This window comes from Branchiostoma floridae, chromosome 10, assembly GCF_000003815.2.
Source record: "Branchiostoma floridae strain S238N-H82 chromosome 10, Bfl_VNyyK, whole genome shotgun sequence".
Lineage (NCBI taxonomy): Eukaryota > Metazoa > Chordata > Leptocardii > Amphioxiformes > Branchiostomatidae > Branchiostoma > Branchiostoma floridae.
In genome coordinates, this window is record NC_049988.1 from 12,147,721 (window position 1) to 12,173,942 (window position 26,222).

Below are 26,222 nucleotides of genomic sequence, written 5' to 3' on the forward strand. Positions count from 1 at the left end.
TTACACAAAGAGAAATAGAATATTCTGTGATGAAGTCAGGGACTAGGAATTTACACAAAGAGAAATAGAATATTCTGTGATGAAGTCAGGGACTAGTTGTTTACACAAAGAGAAATAGAATATTCTGTGATGAAGTCAGGGACTAGTTGTTTACACAAAGAGAAATAGAATATTCTGTGATGAAGTCAGGGACTAGGAGTTTACACAAAGAGAAATAGAATATTCTGTGATGAAGTCAGGGACTAGGAGTTCACACAGAGAGGAATAGAATACTCTGTGATGAAGTTCAGGGACTAGGAGTTTACACTAAGAGGAATAGAATACTCTGTGATGAAGGTCAGGTACTAGGTGTTTACACAAAAAAGAAAAGTGATGGTAGTGAGTTACCGGAAGTTTACACAAAGAGAAATAGAATATTCTGTGATGAAGTCAGGGACTAGTTGTTTACACAAAGAGAAATAGAATATTCTGTGATGAAGTCAGGGACTAGTTGTTTACACAAAGAGAAATAGAATATTCTGTGATGAAGTCAGGGACTAGGAGTTTACACAACGAGAAATAGAATACTCTGTGATGAAGGTCAGTTACCGGAAGTTTACACAAAGATGAATAGAATACTCTGTGATGAAGTCAGGGACTAGGAGTTTACACAACGAGAAATAGAATACTCTGTGATGAAGGTATTGTCGTATCTTATAACCTTGCTGTGTAACATTCATCGACATAACTCAAGATCCTTTGGATGAGTTTGTTTGAATTCCGCACGTCACCGATGGGGTACTACGATTTAGGGCTAAATTTCAGAGAATTACAAATACCCCTATCATGAGCGTGTGGTACCGTCCGAAACTGTCGCCTCTGTTTTTCAGCTTCTCCGCAAGCAAAGGGTAGGCTCTGCTTGCTACACAGCTCTGGTTTGGTTTGGTTTGGTTACTGCCTAGTGGTATGATAAACAACTACCTAGGCATACAGGTGTAAAGGAAATTGTGATATCTTTGAAAAGATTATATCAGACAACTTAGCCCCCCCCCCCCCCCCACAAAAAAGGTTTGCTTCTGGTACAAGCATGGTTCAATATATGATTTTGATCGATCATAACTTTATTTGCAACTCCTTGCCCGAAAACGTAAAATCATTGAGCGACAATTGTAAGGTACAATGCATGGCAACTTATACTTGTGAATACATGGCAGCATACAGAGGACTCAAATGTACATGCGTAAAACATCGATCGAACGCGGAGAATCCCGCCAATCTTACGTGTCCATGACGACGGTGGCAAAGGTAATCATGTCTGCTACGTGACAGAAAAGCACAGATGAAGCATTCCTGATACAGCGCGGGTTTTCATTTGTTAACTACTGTAAAAGGGGCCATATTCGTGGTTGTGAAATGTTCGCTGCAGGTAACCAACTTGAAACCACTGCGATTATTTTCCCTTTTACAGTAAAACCATAAAGAAAGTTTCGATGTTTGTTGCAAAATCATGGCCAACGCGAACATCCCAGTTTCCCACTACCGCGAAATCAAATCCCAGCGGAGATTTTCCATTTTACAGTATAGTCGGGTCGACTGTTGTTGGCCGCGCCAAATCGTAAACACACTATTTCACGTGTCCCAGTATACACGTGAAAAGGTCGGTTATTTCACGAGATATGTACAGCGTTACGGTGGGTCCACACGTGCGTATATGTTCAAGTCCGCATGAGGTCCGTATGGAGGTCTTAGCCTCTACCAGGCTCCACAGGTCGCTGGAAAAATATCACGCCAGCTGTTCGCAGAGCATACTACTCCTTGGCCAGCTAACTCCTCTGGCATGTTATGTGCCTATATTTTTACAATTTCTGCTATTTTCCTAGCGACCTATGGGGCCTGGTAGAGGCTAGGTGTTCCATAAGGACCTCATACAGATTTGAATGTATACTCACATGTGTACCCAACTTTAGCCAGTGTGGGAGGTATAGAAGACTGCACATTCAATCGTTTTCTGACGTAAATTGAACTAACCACAGAAAATGTAATATTATGCGGCAATGTTAGGGTCCGCTCACACTTGTGCTCATATTCGAAAGTCCCTATGAATTCGTGTGGACAATATTTAGCCTCATGCATGTAAAGGCTGAGGCCGGAGAAGTAGCAACCATTCTCGTGCAACCGTCTTTTCGGTATCTTGCATTTGTTTGTTATGTCTGTACCACTAGTTTGCTTTATTTGTTGTTTATTGAAATAAAGATATGAAAATATAACAACAACAAAAAATGTAGTATTTTTCGGTCGGATAACCATGCCACACAACGGTGGCTTTACGGCGCAGACGTCTTTATATTTTACCATATGCACCTGTAAATCTGTCACATCTCGCCATATGGCGTTTTACTGTGAAGCTACAAACGTATTTCAAGAATAAAGACCTTACACCAGTGCCTGGAATGAAGCCATATTCGCTTAAAACGCATCTCTTCTTCGCCTCCTTTCTTCATAAAAAAAAACGGTGCCTGTCACGGAAATTAGTTGCAAAGGCTTCTCGTTATTCCCTGCAGTGAATGCGAGTTAACGGGGCATTACTTACGGTGTTCTTAATTTGATTTACTTGTCTTTTAAGCATTTCGGGCAACGTACGCGGTTAATACATACGCTCCGCATTTGTCATTACACGCCTACAATTGATTACCGCTCTCTCGTACAGTTAGAAGGATTCCCTTTGAGGAAATGGTGCTGCCTGGGTAACTCGAGGGTAAGTGTATTATTTGGCTTGAAGTTAAAAGAACAATTGTTGCAAATTTCATGGCTAGACAAAACTAATGGGCTTAGATTCCTTTAAACATTTTATGTGCTTCAGATGTAGCGAGGTGTAGGGTGTTCGGTGCGGTTTTTATTACTTTTGTGGGTACAAGAAGGGGGCGGGTAGAAGACAATGCAAGCATTGGTCTTAAGTTCATGGAGAAGAACTTAGTGAAAAAACACAGCTAACACTTAACGATTTTCGAGACTAATATGGTAGCGGATGCATGTCTTGATTAATTTGTTTTGATCTTTGGGGTATATTTTATCAAACAGTGGAAGCAAATCATGATGATGACAGACGAATTCACATGTATCTAGTCCCAATAACTTCACGCACTACGACTTTTGCCTCTTACCTTGTATGTTGTAAATTTAACCTAGGTGCTACAAATATATGTTATTTACATCGCAAATGTCTGACATTTTCCATGTCTACCGCAAATGTAACACTTTCGTTCCTAAATCTTGAAGCAGAAGATGATTCGACAGTAATTGTCATCATTTTCTGGCTATTCAAAGTTGCCTCGATGGGTTCGCTGCACTCTTTGGATGTCCTTGTTAAGCTGTGCCAGCTAATATCAAGGGAATAGAATCATTTCAAACCTACTGGGGGTTCTTTATGTAATGCAAAATCATGATGTTTGCAAACAATTAGCACAGCACTATGGTCTTTTAAGTAATTAATAGAATAATAATGCTTACTTTCGCTAGTAGGCTGGGCAGAAACCACACAAGAACGCAAAAATAAAACGTTTGACATTTACAGTAACAATATATTCAGCAAAGATGCTCGAAGTCGTAATTAGTAATAACGTAAGGACTATGTTTTACTTCAGATTAGCCGATATGGTTCTTTACAACCGTAGCGCTTATGTTTTCGTCGAAGTTCCACGCTGTGATCAATTTTGTGGAAAAGAATAAAACTATCTCAATCCAACAGGTTGTTTTATCTACTGTCGGTTGGTATAGTACACAGCGCATCATGTCGAGAATCCAGATAATTGGATCTTTTTGTCTCTTTAATGGAGACCACAGGGAACATGTGCCATCCAACACCAAACACTGCACTCGTCATATCAGGTCCAGATACCCAAACGTTGTCAGGTAACAGAGAACGAACCAGTCTTTTGATTACAACCTTCATCACTGTTGTCAGGTAACAGAGAACAAACCAGTCTTTTGATTACAACCTTCATCACTGTTGTCAGGTAACAGAGAACAAACCAGTCTTTTGATTACAACCTTCATCACTGTTGTCAGGTAACAGAGAACAAACCAGTCTTTTGATTACAACCTTCATCACTGTTGTCAGGTAACAGAGAACGAACCAGTCTTTTGATTACATCCGTCACCTTGGTGCCTTCTCAATAGTGTATCCATCTGTGATTAATTGTGTATACACTGCAGAACACAGCTCTCTAGTAGGTCCCTATAGTACGCTGCTGCTACCGGTAGTATCTCCTTGATTGCTTTCGTTGGAAATACACTGTAGTACTAATGAAGGTAGGTGCACACCAATGTATCGTCTCATTAAAGCATTGCCCGGAAATGGATACACAAAAGATGCAGGAATTGCGACAAGGCAAAATAAGAGTTATTTCAAGGTGAGGTTAACGTTCGACAAAACGTTAACCTCGATACGATTCTTAGAGAGATGAATCATGAATGCAATTAAGGTATCAATTTGATTACAGCTACAGTGACAGTATCGACAAATAAAGTGAAAGATTACAATAGTTATGCAAATACAATTCAATCTCTACAACTGGATAAAAAACGGATATTTACTTCCGGACGTTTCGAGAGACATCCATCTCTCTTCTTCAGCGTCACTAGACTGAACTAGCAGAACAATTCAAACCAAGTACAGCTAACTAGAAAAACTGGTTTAACCACTTACTCGTTAGGATCATATGCAAAAAGTCACTCAATTGTAATTCATGTTAGCATGTGTATGCAGTGTATACCCAATTAATCACATATGTATACACTATTGAGAAGGCACCATGATGACGGTTGTAATCAAAACACTGGTTTGTTCTCTATTATCTGACAACAGTTTGGTTGCAAAGTGTGCAACCTGGGGCAAAAATAGGTTGCACAACTGAATTTCAAGTTGCACCACCTACAGTTCACTAATTTCTGGAATACATACATACACAATAGTACATGTTTGGCTGATATGAAACGGAGCTGCCTCAGTCCATTTATTTCTTCCAAGTATTAATTGACAACAAAATCGAGTTCTAAGGATCAAAATCTAAGTTGCACCCAGTGCAACCTGAGTTTAGAAGTAAGTTGCATCAAGCAAAAAGTGGTTACAATGTGCAAGTGTGCAAGTGGGTATTTTGCACACTGGAATTCAACTTCCACTTCTTGTAACATTGCCGGCAATGGCAGAAGATTTATGCTTATACCGTTGTTGATACCCAGAACTCTTGTCTGACAGAGCCAAAAACTTCCACTTCCTGCTCTAATATTGACTCCAAAATCAAAACAGTTACTCAAAACTATATTTCTAACAGCCGACTTTTATTTAAAAAAAGAAACATTGAGTTTATTATTCCTAACAACTAGGTGAGAACAAGGCATGCACACTTTGTTAGTTTCAATGTATGTCTCTTAGTACATTATACTATAACACTTACTAAAAAAAGAAACATTCAGTTTATTATTCTAAACAACCAGGTGAGAACAAGGCATGCGCACTTTGTTAGTTTCAATGTATGTCTCTTAGTACATTATACTATAACACGTACTGTAGTCCGCCTCATCTGTCCTCATACATGTGTAGTCGTGTTGAAATAATTCTTATAGGAATAAGCTAAGAATAACACTACCAGGTAGGTTACTGTGGCGTCGTATGGCAGAGTGGGTAGGCTAGTGCACACGAGATCGAGAGGTTAATTCCTGGTATACCTAGCTAGGCGTTGTGTCCTTGGGGAAAGCATTTTGCATTGCTGTCCTCACTCCACAGCCAAGTGAAAACATTATGTACTTGTCAATGACTTCGGCGGGTAAAAAGGGGTTCGAGAAATGGGGTGGGCCCGGTTTTCAATGCCGTGCCCTTGACACAGTACTAGTGAAGAGCAATCTCTGGCCCTACGGCCTGAAAAAGAGTACGGGACTACTTTTGCCTTGAACTTTAACTTTCTGTCTCAGAGTTGACTGACTTAATTGGAGTCGCAGGTTACCCTAGTTTTGTCACTCAAAAGCTAAAGACATCTCCGTGAAAATGATAATCATCAAACCAACTGTTAGTGCCAGCACTTAACTTCTAGTTTGTAATAAATGCACACCATGCGGAGTTCAAAGGCACAGCGCATTGGTTTTAGGTTCATCTTTTATTATCTTTCATTATTACGTTGATTACCAGTTACCTATCCATGCCCCATGGGATTAAGCGCATCTAGAATAATTTGGCACTTACGAGGGTAAAATAGAATGCAAAATTAAGCATTAAGGAAATGTAACGAGTTGCATAATATACAGTGAAGTTAAGTTAACAGATAAGAATTGGAATATGTATTGATCTTAAGTAACTTCTATTACTTTTTCTCTGTTTTTGAAAGGTAACTATTGCTAGTATAATGAAATAATAATTCGTGCATGACATGGGTAAGGTAAAGGCAATGAATGGATTAATCAAGACCTTTTTTTGCACATTTTGACACACTGGGCTAAATTCAGGTCATGACAAACATGTTGAAAGTTAATAAATGCCAAATAATCTAAATAAAGTTGAAAAAATTTCCTCGCCTTTTAGTTATAGAAGGTATAAACGAACGTATGTCTTCCGATGCATGAAATGTGTGTCTTACTGTATACTTCCTTTGTTTGGTAATCACATCGCATATCCATGTGTGTTAACGTTGGGTTAAAAGGAAATGGGTCGCATAGCTCCATGTCTTCATCCTAACAAACCCCCATGTTGTGTTGACATTTATGTCTCATGATTTCTTTCAGTTAGCAGCAGTATCACTTACCGCTTGTAAGGAATAGAACGCGGCTGTGCGCGTACTTAGGGTAAGACTTCTTATAATTCCTTTGGATCCTTAGAAATGTCATTGTAACGTATATACAACATGCACAAACAAAACATAAACAAAGAAAAAAAACTGACACTTTCTAATGTTTACGCATGTCATACGTATATTTCTGTATGATCCATAACGCCATATGTTTCTACTTCAAAGTCACGCGTTTGAACCATAAAAAAAAACAAAGAAAGAAAGAACTGACAGTTGTATGAAGATTGGCAAACCTGTTGCCTGTAGCAGGAAGCGATCCGCTGTGCTGTTTTCAGGACGCCAGCTGCTTCATTATTCAAATGACCTACTCTGGAGCCATTGGGAGACGATCACGCCGCTACAGTAGGCGTAGCGTAGGAGCGGTATAGCCAGTCTCGTCGAGTCCATGGCGGAAGATGGACAACTTCACGAACGACTTCAACGCCAGCGCCGGCAACCGGACGGAACCACACGGGCTGGGCGCCGTGGCCTACGTCATGCCGACCGTGTGCGGAGTCATCCTGCTGATCGGCGGCGTCGGCAACTCGCTGGTGATCTACATCGTGGCCCGCTTCAGCGAGATGAGAACCGTCACCAACTATTACATCGTCAACCTGGCCGTCACCGACCTGGCCTTCCTGGTCTGCTGTATCCCCTTCACTACCATCAACTACCTGACGTACGGCTGGATCTTCGGCAAAACCATGTGCACCTTCGTCTTTTACATGATGCAGGTGAGTTAGTCCTTATAGAGAGGCCCTTCACTTTTTCACATATCACACTTAATATGCTTTATTAGCTCAGACGCTAAGTTCCATTAAAGTTGATTTTCCATGCACTATGCAACTGGACTGGGCTTTTAAGAAATATACCTTCTCGTCGACCAAGTTTTTAATGGGATTGGTGCATTAATAAAACCCGCCGTGGCTCATCGAAAATAACAAGCCGAATACGTGCCTAGCTCCTGTGCACTTAAGCTGAGTATGTTCTAAGCTCCTTGGAAATTATATATAGAAATACTTCACCGATATGAGTGTGAAAATCACTCTCGATGCTCGCTTTCCGTTTTGGTTTTCTCTTTGTCTTGTTTTCGTCTGGTGTGCGCCAAAGTATACGGGGTCAGCAGACACGTGTGGTCTCCTGTAGTTCTAAAAAATTCTAAGAACCCAGGCATAGAGTTATTGCCGAGCAAGTGTCACGAAGAGCATGTAGATTAGAGCTTCAAAGGCGTACGACAAACCTGCAACCAAATTCTCCATTGAGGCAGCTGCTATGATTCACCTGTTGCTTAGAACCTACGAATTTCGCCCCAGATTTTGCTTCAGTTTTATTTCTTTCTCTCTCTCTCTTTTTTCTCTTCGGAAATTTCAAATAAACCTGTTTTCTTCAGCCTAATTTCTTAGATATCTCTCCATACATAGACACTCTTTCACTTTTTCTAGCCATTGGGCATGAATGAGAGTAATCGATCGTTACTGTCGGTTTTACTTCTTTGTGTAATTGTGATTTATGTGCAAAATAGAGGTCATCGTTGAAAACACATATGCTCAGCTTGGTGTCCCGTGTACCAGTTTTGGCGTTTTCAAGATATGACACTAGCGCTGTATCATATATCACGTATGCGTCTGTGTCTGTGTCTGCGTATGTGTATGCGTATGCGTATGCGTATGTGTATGTGTATGTGTATGTGTATGTGTATGTGTATGTGTATGTGTATGTGTATGTGTATGTGTATGTGTATGTGTATACGTATGCGTATGTGTATATGTGAGTGTCTGTATGTATGTGTGTGTGTGTGTGTGTGTGTGTGTGTGTGTGTGTGTGTGTGTTCGTGTGTGTGTGCGTGTGTGTGGCTGTGTCGGTGTATGTGTGTGTATATATGTGTATGTGCTTGTGTCTGTGTCTGTGTAATTATGTATATGTATGTGTATGTATCTATGTAGGCATGTGTGTGTGTGTGTGTGTGTGTGTGTGTGTGTGTGTGCTAAAGATACCAAAGCGGTACAAAGTATGTTCTCGCCACTATGTTACGTTGTTGCACAGCTAATCTAGCTCAGTGCAGCGCGTGTGCCCAAACCCATACTTACATAGGGTACTGGTTGATTGACGAGCAAACTTCTCCTAGCGATAATCAATCAATCTTGCTCGGCATGGTTAATGGTTTATATCTGACAGTTCGGGAGTGCTTGTCACAATGGTGTGCGCTTGGTGGGCATCAGTGCCCCCTTCGTTCATTCGCAAGGCAGCTACTTGTATATGTACATGTACGGAGCGAGCATGTTCTCTATTGCCCGAGTATTGGTCGTTATCCGTTAAGCCCGGATATATCAGGCACAAATATACATGTCCTGTACATGTGTGCCGCACCCGGATATATCCGGGATAGCGTATTCCCCCGAAGTAGCAGCTTTGCGCCCGTACGTGTAGCGCACGAACCCCAGAAGTTAGGGAGTTCGGTCTTGTTCGGCCATTAACGTTTCTTTTTGGAGGACAGCGGCCAACCCTGGCACTGATAGCATTTTATAGGGCTGAAACTCTGGCAGTTTAAGGGTATGTCGAAGGAAGTTCAAGCAGGCTGTGATAGAATAGAACCACCGGCAGGGATCTTAGGCAGCATTTCCAGTAACAATTTGAATTTTTACAAAGGATGCACGACTAACGCAAGAGCGCAACCATCGTAGGACGGACGTGTCCAGGCTTTGATATTCGCGAACACGACCTCATTTACGTACCACCCGGAACGTGATATCCCGGTAATTGATACCAACGTGCTATCGCATGCTTTAAAGTCAGCTCGCTAGGAGCTTATGGTAGGGTCACATTTTTAAACCGGCACTCGGACAGGCAACTTGCGAAAAAGAACTGTGTGATATTAAACCTGCCTACTGCCTAAGTGCCTAGACTGGCCCCTTGCTCCGATCCGTTAGAAGTCTCCAGGTTGCATGGTCCTTTGCACTTGATACCAAACACAACAAAACAAACAGAACACAGAAGAAGGAGCGACGAGGATAAGATCTGTTTATTTCTTGAGATACCCTTTTATTTTTCGTTTTCACAAACAACCCGGCTGGCTCTTGATATGGTAATTAGACCCACGCATACCTCATGTACATTCCAATGGCTGGCAGCTCGCAATGTCTTGAACATACATAATTACATTATACTTTATTTGGAGTCGTTAAAAAGCCAGAAAAGGAGGTACCGTTTAACCTGGGATTATCAAACATTTCTATTACGAACTCTATTACGCATTCTATGACGCCTCCTCAATTAACATATTAACATAAACTGCACGTGCATTGAACGTCATTCATATCTGGCCTTTTCCTTCTTGGCTTTAAAATGATCATACCGATTTGGAAAAAAATCATTAAAAGATGTGTTACAATAAATTTGGTTTCTTGAAGTAAATGTAAATATTAAATGTATACAGTAGGTTTAATTCTCCTCCCCGCTCTCCCTTTATAAATGACAACTTTGATGCCACGTTTTTACTGATTGAAATGTCATGATTTAAACTTTTAGCCTTGGCTGCTATTTCTGGACTTCTTGTACGCTCCCCAATAAAAGAGTAATATACATAAATGCAGCATGTTAGCCAACGATGTTCACAACTCCTTTGGCATAAGTACCCAGCCCCATGTAATGCTTAGAAATTCAAAGAAGAGGATTGTATCCCAGGCCAAAATTAACTACAGTATCTTGTGCTTCACTGCTCGATATGTATATACATCACATTCAAACTGCTTGCCTACGACCTGATTCAAGATGCTGTTATAAATGGATTGCATTCTATAATCTCATTAGAACGTTTTGGGCATACAGCGACAAGTTAGACATGTATGTACAACATTGTATGTCGCTTGACCTATTTTCGACTGACTAAGCTTTAGGCATTGACATATTTGGCTTTGGATTTCCAATCGGTTTTTGCCCAGAGCAAAATACAATAAAAGAGATAAAGAGCCAAATTTAAAGAACTGTTTCCTATTGTCTAGATGAGGTGTTGAAGGCCTTGGGTGTCAGAAAAACCCGTTTTATCGAGCGCAAAAGTCGATCACGTACCGTCTGTCGAGCCTGCGAGGTCTATATGACATTTTCGGTAGTAATTCTCGTACTCCGGTCTTCTAATTCACTTGACTCCTAGATTTTAATCGCACGATTTTCATGGAAAAGCCGATTTTCGCAAAACACCGATTCCCAAAAGGATAAAAAGTTCAGTTGAAAATACTAACGACCCTCTTTAAGAATCGACCGAAACGATAGCACACTTAAGGGAGAATCGAGCGTACTTTTCGCCTGCCCTTACATTGACCAAGGTGCAATAATCTGCTTATTGGTCTATACTTAAAAATGTCAATGGCAATGATCGCTTTGGTAAGGGCATAATACTTCTGCTTAGTGTTCATATAGTGGAAACCATCTCGAGTTAGGGGATACCTAGAGACGGGCCGGGGCAACTCCTTTTGAGTCTATAACGTGATGATCTTATATGATTGAACCAGAATAGATTCCATTACTGGAAAGGTTACAAGTCATGCATCGGTCACACGAGTGCGTAATACTATATATCTGGCGTCGTGTGTTGCGTAATTTATAACTAGTAGAGCGTTCGGATTGGAATCTAGAGGCCCCATGTTTTATACCCGCCGTTTCCCCGACGTCGTGCCCTTGGGAAAGGCACGTTACACGACTTTCCTCACTTCACCCAGGTGTAAAAATGGGTACCTGACTTCGGTCGGGGACGTAAAAGAAAAGACTACCTTAACCTGTGCTGTGTATGCGGCACTGTCAATATAAGTTACTAACTTGAGTACAGTGCCACATTGTTCTCGTCTGTCCAAAAGCAAATACAAACAAATGCTATTTTCACGTCCGTATGGATCATTGACATTCTCTTGGTTTAGGTAAAGTATGCGGGTTTGTTTGTTTGTAAAATGTTGTATTGGGTAAAATGGGTAAAATGTTCTCCTTTGACTTTTCCCGTGCAGCTTGGTTTACCGAACTGAACAAAAACGACTTCTTACGGTCGCAAACCTAATCTAAACCAAAAAGGTTACGCAACCCATATTGATTTGTACATACCTACTAGTGTGACTTCTCACAGCCTCAACTGGATGATTAGTGTAACACGGATTCCTTATCTGCTGTAGACGCCGTCACACTTTTAATATCGTATCGATATCGTTTAAACGAAAGAGAGATCGATGTCCTTTTGTAGCCAATCCTTCACTTACTGACCCAGTTACGTGTGTGAGATACCTACTCCATCCACATCACATGTCCCACGTACAGGCAACACGTTTTGTAAACAATTTCTAAAGGTGGGGTCACAAATGCGTTTATATTTAAGTCCGTTTGAGGTGCGTATGAAGTTCTTAGTCTCTACCAGGTTCCACAGGTCGCGGTAAAAATAGTACAAATTGGATAAATATAGATACATAACATGCCAGATGAGTTAGTTGACCGAGAAGTATGGTTAGCGACCTAGGTTAGTTACCGACATGTAAGTTGTTTTACGTTGGTCCAATTTCTTTGATTTTTCCAGCGACCTGTGGGGCCTGATGGAGGCAAATACTCCCATGCGCGCCTCATACGGACTTAAACATATACGGAGGTTTGACCCAACCTTTACTTTAATAGTATTTACAGTGTGACAATAGTCCCTTGCCCTGCTAAGAATCTTTTCGCAAATTTAACCCCTCTTAGGCTTAGTCACATTTCCAAACCGGAGCCCGGTCGGGATGTTTTAAGACACGAAAAATTAAAATGTATACCTAGAAATATACACAGATCATACCCGAGAAACTTAGTTTGACATTTTGTGTATTTTGAAGTCTTTTTTTATATCATTTTTTGTCCCGATTGCGGTCCGATCGGGTCCCAGTTTGAAAATGTGACCCTAGCTTAAGCTGGTTAGTTAATCAAATCAGTAAAGCCTAAGCTGGTTAGTTAATCAGATCAGTAAAGCCTAAGCTGGTTAGTTAATCAGATCAGTAAAGCCTAAGCTGGTTAGTTAATCAGATCAGTGAAGCCTAAGCTGGTTAGTTAATCAGATCTGTAAAGCCTAAGCTGGTTGGTTAATCAGATTAGTAAAACCTAAGCTGGTTAGTTAATCAGATCAGTAAAACCTTAGCTGGTTAGTTAATCAGATCAGTAAAGCCTAAGCTGGTTAGTTAATCAGATCAGTAAAGCCTTAGCTGGTTAGTTAATCAGATCAGTAAAGCCTAAGCTGGTTAGTTAATCAGATCAGTAAAGCCTAAGCTGGTTAGTTAATCAGATCAGTAAAGCCTAGCTGGTTAGTTAATCAGATCAGTAAAGCCTAAGCGGGTTAGTTAATCAGATCAGTAAAACTTGAAATATTCTGTGCTGCGGACTTACCTCACCAATCGAATCGGTTTGCCGTATTTTAGTGAGAAATTCCCAAAACCTGTCAAGATTACTGGGCCCACACCAAGGCATATATATGTGCATCCATCCCGTCTATACACGGGCTTAGCAGGACAAGCATTAAGTACATCAAAGCATTCTGACTGCCTGACTGATTATAGCTTATAGCTCTGTTTGATTGAGCACATCCGGCAATAAGATGAAGAAGCCTCAACACCCCATTTTGTAATCTTACAATTCAAAGTTACTTTGGGGACAAAGAGCTTCTAGCTTTGTTTGACGGATGTACGAGTACACGTCCGTCAATCAGATACAGAACTCATATCACTCCAGGACACGGGGGGATAGGTTGTTAGCGCACGTGCTATATATGTTATATGCTATTGTTACATAGTATCATTTATCGTCATTGAGTTTGCCAAACTTTCTCTGTGCTTTTGCATAATGAGCTACTCACATTTCTCAAATCCAGTACAGCAGATTTCAAGAGACTCGATGCTACAGACAGATTTGTATATATCTTTAGATGCCACAACTCCCATAATGCAAAGATAGACAAATATATCAAAGACTGCTTTGCTATTAGAAAGAATACTGAAACTCATGATTAGCCCAACTCGATTGTAACACTATATCAGAGACTTGTGTGTTAATTGGGATGTTAAGTCTTATTCTATACCTATTTTGTACTTTGTGTAATAGTAGTTGCCATACATTGTACCATGTACAAATGTCGTGCAATAATGTTCTCTCTCTCTCTCTCTCTCTCTCTCTGTATACATGCGGTACTTCTTCTTCTTCTTGCGGTATTGCCAAAATTCTAGCAAGAAACTACTTTGACTGCTGTGCCACATTTTCCTTGTCGAATGAAAAACATATTAAGTGTATACAAAATGTTCTGTTTAGTTCCAATAAGGTAAGTATCTATTATGACTTCTTTGTTGGTTGGAAACCGGGATCGAACATCTTATCCTCTCTTACTTTAAGTATGAAGACATATTTGTGATAAGTCAGGAAAGTCTGGAAACTTGGAAAAAGAAGATTTCTGGACAATTACGAAGATAGGTTATAGCTGTACTAATGCAGTGTACGTGCTGTAAGTAATTTCATACCGGAAATATATATAAACATTCCCATCAATAAATTAATTCAATCGAGGCTTTTCGTTAAGTTTCATATATGCGTCATTACACGTGATCATATCATATATGGTATTTAACCCCAACGAATATCGAGATCTCCTTGAAGTACAAAACGTAAGGTGGTATCTCACTGCACTTGGGGCATTGGTGCGGCACTGCGGGGCTCGTTCACTACAGCACTGTTGAGTTATTTTCACCGATTTTTTTTTTTTAATCTAGTTATAGCGTATGACGTAAAAGTATGACTTAAAAAGACAACAAAATACACAAAACGTAAGAAAATCTGTTCTGTTTTTCTGAAATTCGTTGAGTATCCTTCAAACGCCATAGTGCCGCACTGGTGCCCCACGTGCAGTGAGATATTAATGTACTAGCTATAGAGTCTTTCAACGTCCTGTTGACAGTGTTGTGTAAGAATTCAGAGCCATATCATCAGAAGGCCACTAGCTCACGAGCTGACGAATTCCAGACGTGATCTTGTCAAAAGATATGACGAAAAAGGAAATTGATTCTTCATGTGTCCCACTTACCGAGTCCCGGGTAGATACTACGTAATGACTTTACTCGCAGTTGCACAGGTGGCAGAGAAAGATTGAAAACGCGTTCCCAGTAAGAAAAGTTTTTTGTGTTTTGGATGCTACATACTCACATGCGCCAGAGTAGAATTATGTAACATGTACTTTGCAGATCCGAGATTGAATTTTCAACAAAGTATTTACATGTGAAATATAACACTTAGTTTTGAAAGTACGATAATATTTCTCATTACCAAACGAAGTTATGGAGTAAAGGGAGACAATATGGAAATGTAATTTCCTCATGACTCAATTTCGGAAATGGGAGGATTTAGTGGTAACAGGGTAGAGGCAGATAAGTTTAAGAAAGGCAAATGTAGGATATACAAACATGATATCTAGACGCCTCTTGCACTTAGTGCGTTTTTGCAAGCAATGACCTTATACCGTAAATAGGCCGTCGAGATCGTCACGCCTTAACGCGTAACGGAGTCTCTAAGAGCCGCGGTTGCATGGTGGAGGGCGATAGCTGTATTTCAGTAGTTGTTTATTCCGGCCCTATGTCAGGATCTTAGGACGAAAATAACTCTAAGCCTTCCCACTGCCCATTAAACTGCCATAAACTGATGGCGCTGTACTGTACTGTAATCTGTAAAGACTTATGCATATTGGCAATCACGTATTAGTACTTTTTGATGTAGATCCAGGGCTTAACGATCTATGAAGGGGATGATCTTGAGCGTTTTGGAGCCTGTTTTTTTGACCTGAGAGAATTTCTATTTTATCACAGTGAAATTTTTTGAAGGTTCACGTGACCATTGCACAGGTAGAAATGTCTGAACGATTTTATTAGCCAGGATGCCCTCAGAAAGACAGAGAGACGGCGAGAGACAGAGATAGAGAGGGTGACAGGAGAGAGACACACACACAGAGAGAGAGAGAGAGAGAGAGAGAGAGAGGGAGAGACCTAGACGATCTAGACGACATACGTAGAAGCCATACATTCCAAACCAAACTGGACTACTTGATTCGAAATTCGTCAATTCGAACATCGCCAAGAAGGTTGTATTTTGGGTAGCGTTTGTGTGTGTTTTTATTTATTTGCAGAAGATCGGCATAACTCTAAAACGGCTGAATGTATTGTATTGTTGTGGTATATTTTACATGATGATAAGTCTCTCTATACGAGAGGTACACAAATCAAACGGTACCCTTAAGGATTTTTGATTTTGTGATCTATTCCCGTCACGGCATTGATGACGTACATCATGACTGTAAAACTGATTAACGCCACTATTCCAAGAATCTCATGAATGCTAATTGATAATACATATCCTAGTTAAACTGTGGTAATAGATACCCATAGACTATATCCCTAATTTGGTTGTTGCTGATTGTAATTGGTTATGTCCTTATGTTGTTACGTAGCTGTTTAGGTAACAGTCCGTGTATGAGAGTTGCTTGGTAACTGTAAATAACTATAAGTCTGCGGGGATCTAATTTCGCAGTTGGAAGGAAATGAAGCATTATCAATGTTTTTTAAATCCTCAGCTGAAACAAGGCGGAAAGCGGGCAGATGACAGATATAACTTTTTTTGTGCCACGTTAATTTTCAAAGGTTAAAGGGGAAACAGCGGGCATTAAACCACCGCGAAAATTACAATATTTACAGTATGGCCTAAGTTGGCCGCTGTTTATTGTTCTGTTACCATGGTGATGCCCTACTTCGTCTGTACTTATAAAAGATCATTTGTTTTTTCTTTTATCTTGCTCTATTTTTGATTGCCGATGTTCTATATTGTGGCTGCTATTGATATTGAATGTAGCTACATTAATTCCTTAATTCATTAAACGTATTGCTGGACGCTTGTAAGTGGCGGTTAATTGATTGTACCATGCTTGATTTGGCTGTAGTTATTAATGACTGTAGACTGAACATGCTCTCGCTATGTATGGCAGTGTGTTGTCACCTCCACGAGTGATGGAGGTATTTTTTTCAGTAAAGTTATTTGTATGATTTTGCTGTCCGGTGATAATGTTATGACGGGAGAACCTCTGGTTGGATTGTGATGATATTTGGTATATCGGTAGGCGTTGGGAACGCGATGGGACTCCTGGTGAGTGGAGTTGGTACTGCAGGAGAATGTCTGTCCATTTTTTTTTACGTCTTTTGCTCCATTTTTGCATTTTTTGCTCCAAACAAGCCCTGGTCTTGATTGAAGATAGAAACACGGGAGGAACCATTCATTTCTTTTGTCAGTGACCCAAAACTGCCGCGCCTTTTGAAGAGTAGGAAACGTAGTAGCGTGGGGAAATGACACGTAATTAGAGGATGCAACCCTTAGGTGACTAAACGGCCACACATAGCCGACCATGGCCTCCGTACCACCTCCAGATAATGATTGGGACTCAGTCGTAGGCAGGGCCTTTTGGGGGTTGGTCGGCGAGATTGCCTACCTTTCTTTGAAAACTGTCAGCCCTAAAAATAAATGGGATAGGGAATTTCCCGACCTCATAACCCCTAGTAGTTACTCAAGCTTGTCGAACCTCGATGTTTCTGACTTAGGGAGAAGAGATGCTGCGACAGTTAGCGTAGTTCAGTTCCTAGAAGAAGTCCCAATGGCCTTGCACTGAGCAAACCCGTTTTTAAAAAAAAGTTAAAATAATTCAGGCATATTTTCAATGACTTAACATCTGCAACGTTAAAGCAAACCTTTGGCAAATTTGCCAATGAAAGTTAGATATGCAAGGTTACAGTCATGATCAAGAATCTGGATAGCTTTTGGAAACGGCCAGACGCTCCATGTAGCATTCACTATTTTTCGTCAGTGTGTGGGTGGGTGTGTTATGTTGTGTTATTGTCACACCCCTCGCCTTATGATGGAGTGATTGATGAATCGAACCTAATTGAGTATTGATCGCTTTTAGATTATTCCCATGACCTTTGACACCTTTAATGCCCCCTTGGACCTCAAAACGACACCTTAAATAGCACGCAACATTTTCAGCGGCGTCTAGAATCTGGATCAAAGCCTGAGAATACTGAAGTGCACTAAGTACCTGGCAACATCACAAAGCCCACGCTAAATTCAGTAACTTATAGTTTGCTTGAAAAGCTTTCACATGCATTAAGTTAGCTTTCTCACGGTTCCAACGTATAATACGCCAACGCAGAGATGTAGTTTGTGTATAAATCAACTATGTCAATTTGGAAGGTTCTATGATCACAGATATTCACAATGGCGTAATTTAACGGTAATTGCAAACAGCGAGCTGGTTTAGTTAATGGCACCTTTGGAAGTTCGTCTCATAATTTGGAAAATGAATGCTCACAAACACTCGATATCTAGCTGGAGATGGATACGCCAGTCTTTGCAAAACGACAATATTCACACAATGAGAAACAACCTGGGTGTTGATGTGAACTAGTGGGAGCTGCGAAGATAAACATATAATGGCATTAAAAAGAGTAGGTTGTGTAGATGTACCATACGTTTAGATTGTTCTGCCATTACAGTAGATGTATGTCACTACTGTCAGTGAAAAACAATCTGGGTGTTGGTGCATTCTAGTTGGAGCTGTGAAGATAAAGATAATGACATGAAGAAGAGTAAGTTGTGTAGATGTACCATACGTTTAGATTACTCTGCCATTACAGTAGATGTATGTTGCTACTGTCGGTGAAAAACAACCAAGGTGTTGGTGCATTCTAGTGGGAGCTGTGAACATAATGACATTAAAAAATAGTAGGTTGTGTAGATGTACCATACGTTTAGATTGCTCTGCCATTGCAGTAGATGTATGTTGCTACTGTCAGTGAAAAACAGCTTGGGTGTTGGTGCATTCTAGTTGGAGCTGTGAAGATAAAGATACTGACATGAAAAAGAGTAGGTTGTGTAGATTTACCATACGTTTAGATTGTTCTGCCATTACAGTAGATGTATGTTGCTACTGTCGGTGAAAAACAACTTGGGTGTTGGTGCATTCTAGTGGGAGCTGTGAACATAATGACATTAAAAAAGAGAAGGTTATGTAGATGTACCATAAGTTTAGATTAATCTGCCATTATAGTAGATGTATGTTAATGTTGCTACTGTCAGTGAAAAACAACTTGGGTGTTGGTGCATTCTAGTGGGAGCTGTGAAGATAAAGATAATGACATGAAAAAGAGTAGGTTGACGATGTAGATGTACCATAAGTTTAGATTGTTCTGCCATTACACTAGATTTATATTGCTATTGTCTGTATCCTAAAGGATAAAGACTGCATCAATAATAGTATATTCGCCCTACATACGCCTGGCTTCTTACCATTTTTCTTGCCATACATCTAGTATTAAATCTTAATATCTCCGTGTAAACTGTAGGGCGGGGTATGACCATCAATAATGAAACAGTAGCATTAACCTGATTCTACATTTGAGTAACATACTTTTTGTTTTGGTGATCTACTTAACTTTCTTCTTGGAGTGTCAAGACTTGAGGACCCGAGCTAGAGAGGCCATGGGTACGATGTCTGGTATCCTAGACCGGACGTTGTGTCCAGAGAAAATGCGCTTTACATGATGACTTTCCTTATCCCAACCAGATTAAAACTTGGTACCTGAATTCGTTTCTTAGGGAGATCAAAGGTGATAGAAGGAGAGGGATGGGCTCTGCCTTTCAATATCGCACGCTAGACGCAGAGAATAGCAATTAACGCACTCTCGATACAGTTCCCAATAAGCTACGGGACTACCGTTTCCTTTTTTTACCTTATACATTAGATTAATTAACACGTGCCGAAATCAGTATTCATAGTAGTTGGTATTACTAATGTTAACGATGGATATATATTTAAAGCTACACCATGTAATATTTTGTAAATTACAAACAAGCCATTGGTCGGTCGAATATGCGAATATGACCATGTTTTTGTTTGAAAGATCACAAGATTTAAACATGTGTTATAATTGTCCTGTCACACCCTTCCCGTATATTAGTATGTACTTCATCAGTGTTAATATAACTGACTGTGCTAAGAAATGGTAAAAAAAATGTAATATTTCGGAAATTGGAATGGGATATTGTAGCACTGGTAGGTATCATTATATCACTTTAATGTTTTGAAAAAATACAATCTGATGAATTGCTTTTTTTTAACCCACTCTCCAAAAAGATCTCTTCAGTGTCACTGACGAAAGATAGCGGATGTTATCTGAAATGTCTGTTTCCAAAATCATAACCAGTTGCTTGAGTGAGTAATTGCTACTTGGCGCATCTGATGAATTATGTTTATGAATGTTTTTGTTTTTTTCACAGGTAACAGTCCAGGCCACGTGTATCACGCTTGCAGTTCTGAGCATTGACCGCTACTGCGCAATTGTACATCCACTCCGCTCCATAGACTACCGTACACCGAAGGTTGCAGCCATTGTCAGTGCGTGTACATGGATAGGTACGCTTTCCACTGTGCTTAGTAATACAAACTCACCCAGGACTTCAATTAACACAAGGAGCGTTCAATTGCCTATAGATTGCAAATCACAAATCGATATATTGCAAATTGAAATCCTTTGATGCGTCCAATACGATTTTCTGGAAACAAAACTGACCAGCAGTGGCAGCAATATAAGCACATGGCCCGGCATTCATCAAAGACCCCATGTGAATTGATTGGTCCACGTGTATAGGTAAGGGGGCCGGTCTCAATTGAATTTTTCGAAGCCATCAATTAGCGTTCTCTTTTATCCTGAAATGGCTGTATCATCAAAACAGGCACTGTTTCCTTAGTTAATTGCCATACTGACTACATCTAAAGCCGTTGAAGATTCTACGATTTATTTATCCAAGCGCCCTTTGCGCAACTTCAAAGTAAGTCCTTGAGGTGCGCGCTCACTGCACTTGCGTCAAGCTTGCGACACTGCAGGGTTCGAAAGATACTCAGCGAATTGGGTTGCTAATCTAAGAACGAGATAAAGAACGAATTGCTTGTGTATTTTGTCGTCTTCTAAGTCATATCGTATTACGCAATATCTAAATTAGAAAAATAGGAGAAAACAAAACAGAGACGCAGTGAACGAACCCCGATTGACGTAAGTGCAGTGAGATATCACGTGTAGTCAGCAACACGTGAATGACAAATGATAACTCTGCAATGAAACTATGTATCATAAAACTCGTCGCATCTTCAAAGCTTCTTGGATCACCGTGTGTATGCGTTTGAGATAATGTAATGTTTAGCTGATGTATCCGCCCTCATTATCAACAAAAAAGACAAGGGGAAAGACAGTATTGTAGGACGGTCATAAATTCAAACTGTACAGATGAGTCATTAATTTAAACAATATAGAGAGAACTTTATTTCACGACTTTGCAACAGGTACAATGCATAGTAACTTGTACATACATAATATTGCAGCTATAGATAGTATCTTAGAACTTATCTGCTTTATACATAACCAAAGTATGTAATACCAATAATCTAGAAGATGCTGATGATAGCAGTCTGTATGCTTGGCCATGAATGTATAACATGTCTTTACATGGAGCTAATATATGAATTGGCCTGCTATGATAATATCAGTAGAGTAGAGTAGAGTAGTGTAGAGTAGAGTAGAGTAGTGTAGAGTAGAGTAGAGTAGTGTAGAGTACAGTAGAGTACAGTAGAGTAGAGTAGTGTAGAGTACAGTAGAGTAGAGTAGTGTAGAGTAGAGTACAGTAGAGTAGAGTAGAGTAGAGTAGAGTACAGTACAGTACAGTACAGTACAGTACAGTATGTAGAGTAGTGTCGAGTAGAGTACAGTAGAGTAGAGTACAGTAGTGTAGAGTAGAGTACAGTACAGTACAGTACAGTACAGTACAGTAGAGTGCAGTAGAGTAGAGTACAGTAGTGTAGAGTAGAGTAGAGTACAGTACAGTAGAGTACAGTAGAGTAGAGTAGAGTAGAGTAGTGTAGAGTAGAGTACAGTAGAGTAGAGTAGAGCAGAGTAGTGTAGTGTAGAGTAGAGTAGAGTAGAGTAGAGTAGAGTAGAGTAGAGTAGAGTAGAGTAGAGTAGTGTAGAGTACAGTACAGTACAGTACAGTACAGTAGAGTAGAGTAGAGTAGAGTAGAATTGAGTTGATTCAGTCAGTTCCAGTTACACCGCTCATCAGTTAGGCTGAATTTTATATCAGATTATCTATGATGATGTATTTATGTCCATTTTGATACCAAACGAATTTGCATCACAAGAAGACTGTTATAGGATGTAAATGGAAGGAAGATCAATAACAAATCACATTAGAGTGACCTATAAGAGTAATCTACGGTCACAGTAACGACTATTTGTGATGCGTGTTTCACCATCTCCTTCAGCCCCCTTTGTCTCGGGTCACTGCTGATTATTAGTCTCTACCAGACTGGCTACGCTGGCTATTACAGGGAGAATAATTTGCCAGGGGAGTTTTGCCACTAGAGGAGTTAGCCGGCCGCACAGGGAGCATTAAAAATAACCTTAGCGTGGACTGGCTCTCGTGGCCAATTTCCCGAGTTTTTGCCGAGTTCTACGATCCCCGTAGAGCTGGTGGATCTGGATTTTTAAAAAAACGTACAAGACTGGTGTTGGAAGATATTGCAAACTAAATATGTCTTATAAGTGTATTTCAATGAATGATAGTCAATGAAGTGTTACATATGTCTTCTGTGCTGTTGTTTTCACCAGGCTCGTTCCTCCTTGCACTGCCTCTGGGTTTAAACATGCAAATCGAAGTGGTCGACAACTTCGGTCCTCAGGATATCTGCCGGGATGTCTGGCCCAGTCCGTCTGCACAGAGAAGCTACATGTTGTATACCTTCCTCATCACCTACGTCATCCCGCTGGTCTTCTGTACCATCAGCTGCTCCTTCATCGTGCGGAAACTCCTGACCAGGTGAGGGAACACATTCACAGAGTTGCGCAGAAAATGCACCTTGCATACTCTTGATTGTTTATTTAGTTTCGACACATTTTTTTTCTGTGTAAAATTGATTGATCATAGAGGGCGAGGTTTCGATCTGCTATATAGACTGAAGCATGTACATTATTGCCAAAAAATTGTGACCTTTGGCATGCTTTGACCTGTAGTTGAACTCCATATTTAAGTTGACAGATTAATCCATTAGTACATCATGAATATATTCTGTCTGTAGCTAGAGTTGAACTCCATTTTTTAAACCAAAACAAACCTGAAAAATCCAACTGGTTGTAAAGACTTGAGGTTTGAAATGTAGATAAATTTATTTATCTTGCATGTCTTAACCATGTATTGAATACGAAATTCCATTTACCACTCCCTCCCCACCAGATTCAGCATCAGCCACGCCCAGAAGACCGACGCACAAGCCAAGCAGACCCGGCGGACATCCTGCATGGTGGTGGGTGTGGTGGTTCTCTTCGCCTGCTGCTGGCTACCAAATCACATCATCAACCTGTGGGTTGTGTTTAGCCCTGGGCAACTGCAGATAACTAGCATTTTAGCATGGACCAAGACAGTCGCACTGATTCTTTGCTATTCCAATTCGATGCTGAACCCTTTTGTTTACACGCTCCTAGGAGAGAACTATCGCCGTTGCCTACGGCAGTCGTTCCCTTGTCTGTGCAGAAAACTGCCCTCGCGTAAAGGTGCTCTCGCCACCGGGCGCAGCTCTAGCTCCTCCCGGCCAGGGAAGACAGCTACAGACATCACGCTAAGATCCTCTGCCGCCAGGCCCGTTATCGTTACCTTTAACACTAAACGCCCGTCTTGTAGAGCGGTGACGTTTGGCTCAATCGAACAACCTCAACCAAGCGAGTAATAAAATAGTAGTTTCTTAACGGAGCTACGGAGACCTCTGCCAATGACGCATTTTGGTTTGGTATTGATCACCTAAAAGTAGGCTGTACAATTCCAGCTCTCGTCACTCGCTGAGTTAATTATCCACTCCCCAAGCAGACATTATGGTTAGGCCACTGACTTAGTCACTACCTGGTGACATGACAGAAAGGTACCTGGACATACATGAAAACAGGGCTTCCTGGAAAATAGGTTGCTAAACGACGTACCCACATCTTCACAAAGGTCAAATAGTGCGAAAAGATCATCCATGTTGAAAGGGGCGTTTAATTGTATATAGATAAATCAATATATCACAAATCGAAATCCATTGATCGGTTCAATACGATTTTTTAGAAACAAAGTGTAGTAGCAATATAAGTGCATGCCCCGGCCGGCAATCACCAAAGACCCCACGTGTTTTGGTAAGAGAGTTGGACTCAATTGAAATTTTCGAAGCCATAAATTATCGTTATCTTTTATCTCAAACTGGCTGCATCATCAGCACGGACACTTTTTCCTGGGTTAATTTCCATACTGACAGAGACGACATATACAGTCTATAAAGTGTCAACTATTTATCTATCCAAGTGCCCGCTTGCTGTGCAACTCCAAAGTAAGCATCGTGAGCAACCAATGAAAGCTCTGTAGTTGAGCTATATATAAACTTCAACGTTTCTTGGATCATCGGGGGCATCCTTTTAAGATCTGCAAGGTTTAGCTGGTGTATCTACTGTCATTAGCCTTCCTGGCTGTGTATATATGCTAATGTGACATTCAGATATAGATTTGATCCCTTCTAAAATGATCCCAGACAGACAACGACGGGGAGTCTAATGAAACAGAATTTCCATTGATCCCTTTCGTCTAAGTTGAAAATAAACAAAAAAGGGAACTTTTAGTCTCTACCAGCGGATGTGACTCAAAACTTAAATTGGAACTTCGATTTAATGAATCTTGTTTCTTGCTACTGTAATTTGCATCATCTTAGCTTAAGACAAGGATTAAGAAACAGCTAAAGGTCAAGAACGAGAATAAACCACTTGATAGACAACTTCAATAACGGCTGGAGTTAGGTGTGGGGGTATCGGCTCTTCTGACGTTTGACATTTCGTGAGTTGGCACTTCAATTGGCAGCACCCAAATGGATATAGGTCAACTCACTAGACTGTAGCCACACATTACTAACTTCAAAACTGTTCTGTTTTTGCTGTGGAGCACAAAGCTACCGAAACACACAGCTAAGGAAGGAATCCTCGGTTGGTATCAGTCGGTATAATTTGGTTCAATGAGGTTGAAGCAAACGCAGCAGATGCTCAAACTGGGTTGATGCACGCAATGCCCGAGGATCAACTTCTAACCAGGAACTGTCTTTGTCCACGTTGAAAACCTGTGCCTAAATCAATATGTTATGTAATAAAAAAAACATTTATTGCAAAGTCTATAATTGTAAGTAAACAAATATCAATGCTACTCTATAAAGAAAGTAAATATACATGTGAAACAGACAATGAAGATTAATCTTCGGTCACTTGTTAGACTATGCTAATGATTTGCATCTACGCTTGGAGTTTGACTCCTCGTCCATATTAAAAGAATTGCGGAGTTCCGGACGAAATCTTGTAAAGCAATTGTTATTGTGTAAAGCTGAAGTTGATTGTACTTATCAGCGGTATATCATGTATGTAACCTGTACCTATTGTACATATGGTATGTCCGACTAGATAAGATGAGGGATCTGAAAATGTGGTCTTGATATATCAATGAAGGTTTTAAACATACAGATGATAGATTTTGGAACGATTAGATGTGATAGTGGTACTAGGCAAGAACTTAGGGGAAGCTGTCTGAAACGTCTGACTGTTTCTAACCAGTCTTTCTATCCAGTTGTTTGAGTATCTATAAACTTGCTTGACGGAATGTATATGTTTTGTCTCTACCTTTCCGCACACATTACTCTCTACAAAATGTAAAGAATTCCACCTGTCAAGTCTGTCAATATGACAGAGTGAGTGACCGAGACACGCCATTTATGATAATGTAAACATGCATAATTAGTCCCACAGGTGTGTCAACATACGGCAATAGCACCAGATCATCATGACATGTTTTGTTAGGTTGGTGTTTGAACAGGCATTGGAAACATTGGAAACATGGATTTATTGCAGCCTATTGGAGTCCATATTCTTTATAAGAAGTACAGTGTGGCGTATATATTATAGCTTTGACTTTACTTTATTCAGACTTACAATTGGCTTGACAACATATGTATACAAGTATACGCTTTGTTGTATCTAATGATATGTATAGCACGAAGTAGCTGTTATTATGGCACCAGGTTTCTTGTATCAGTACAAGTCTATTGTTGATTCTAATTTTTGTTATGTTTCAGGTGCGATATTTCTCAAAAGACCAATGGTGTAATTTACATGTACAAGTGCAATATCTTACAAATAGAGATTAGAACACAAAAAGGCGATGCTAAGAAACGTATGGAGCTTTTAGTCCTGGTAAAGAGGTAAAACCGGCTTAAACTACGGGTTGGTATGTACGAGAATTGAATATGTGACT

At 40.3% G+C, this 26,222-nt stretch overlaps 1 protein-coding gene across 1 annotated transcript; it reads left to right on the top strand.

Annotated features, from left to right (window-relative positions):
- The first annotated feature begins 7,176 nt into the window (after nucleotides 1–7,176).
- LOC118423939 (G-protein coupled receptor 54-like) lies at nucleotides 7,177–23,709 on the top strand. The gene is made up of 4 exons (XM_035832265.1): nucleotides 7,177–7,528; nucleotides 20,142–20,277; nucleotides 22,523–22,730; nucleotides 23,145–23,709. Exons 1-4 carry the CDS (start codon nucleotides 7,211–7,213, stop codon nucleotides 23,632–23,634), a joined length of 1,152 nt encoding a protein of 383 aa, XP_035688158.1. The 5' UTR covers nucleotides 7,177–7,210; the 3' UTR covers nucleotides 23,635–23,709.
- Nucleotides 23,710–26,222: the final 2,513 nt, after the last annotated feature.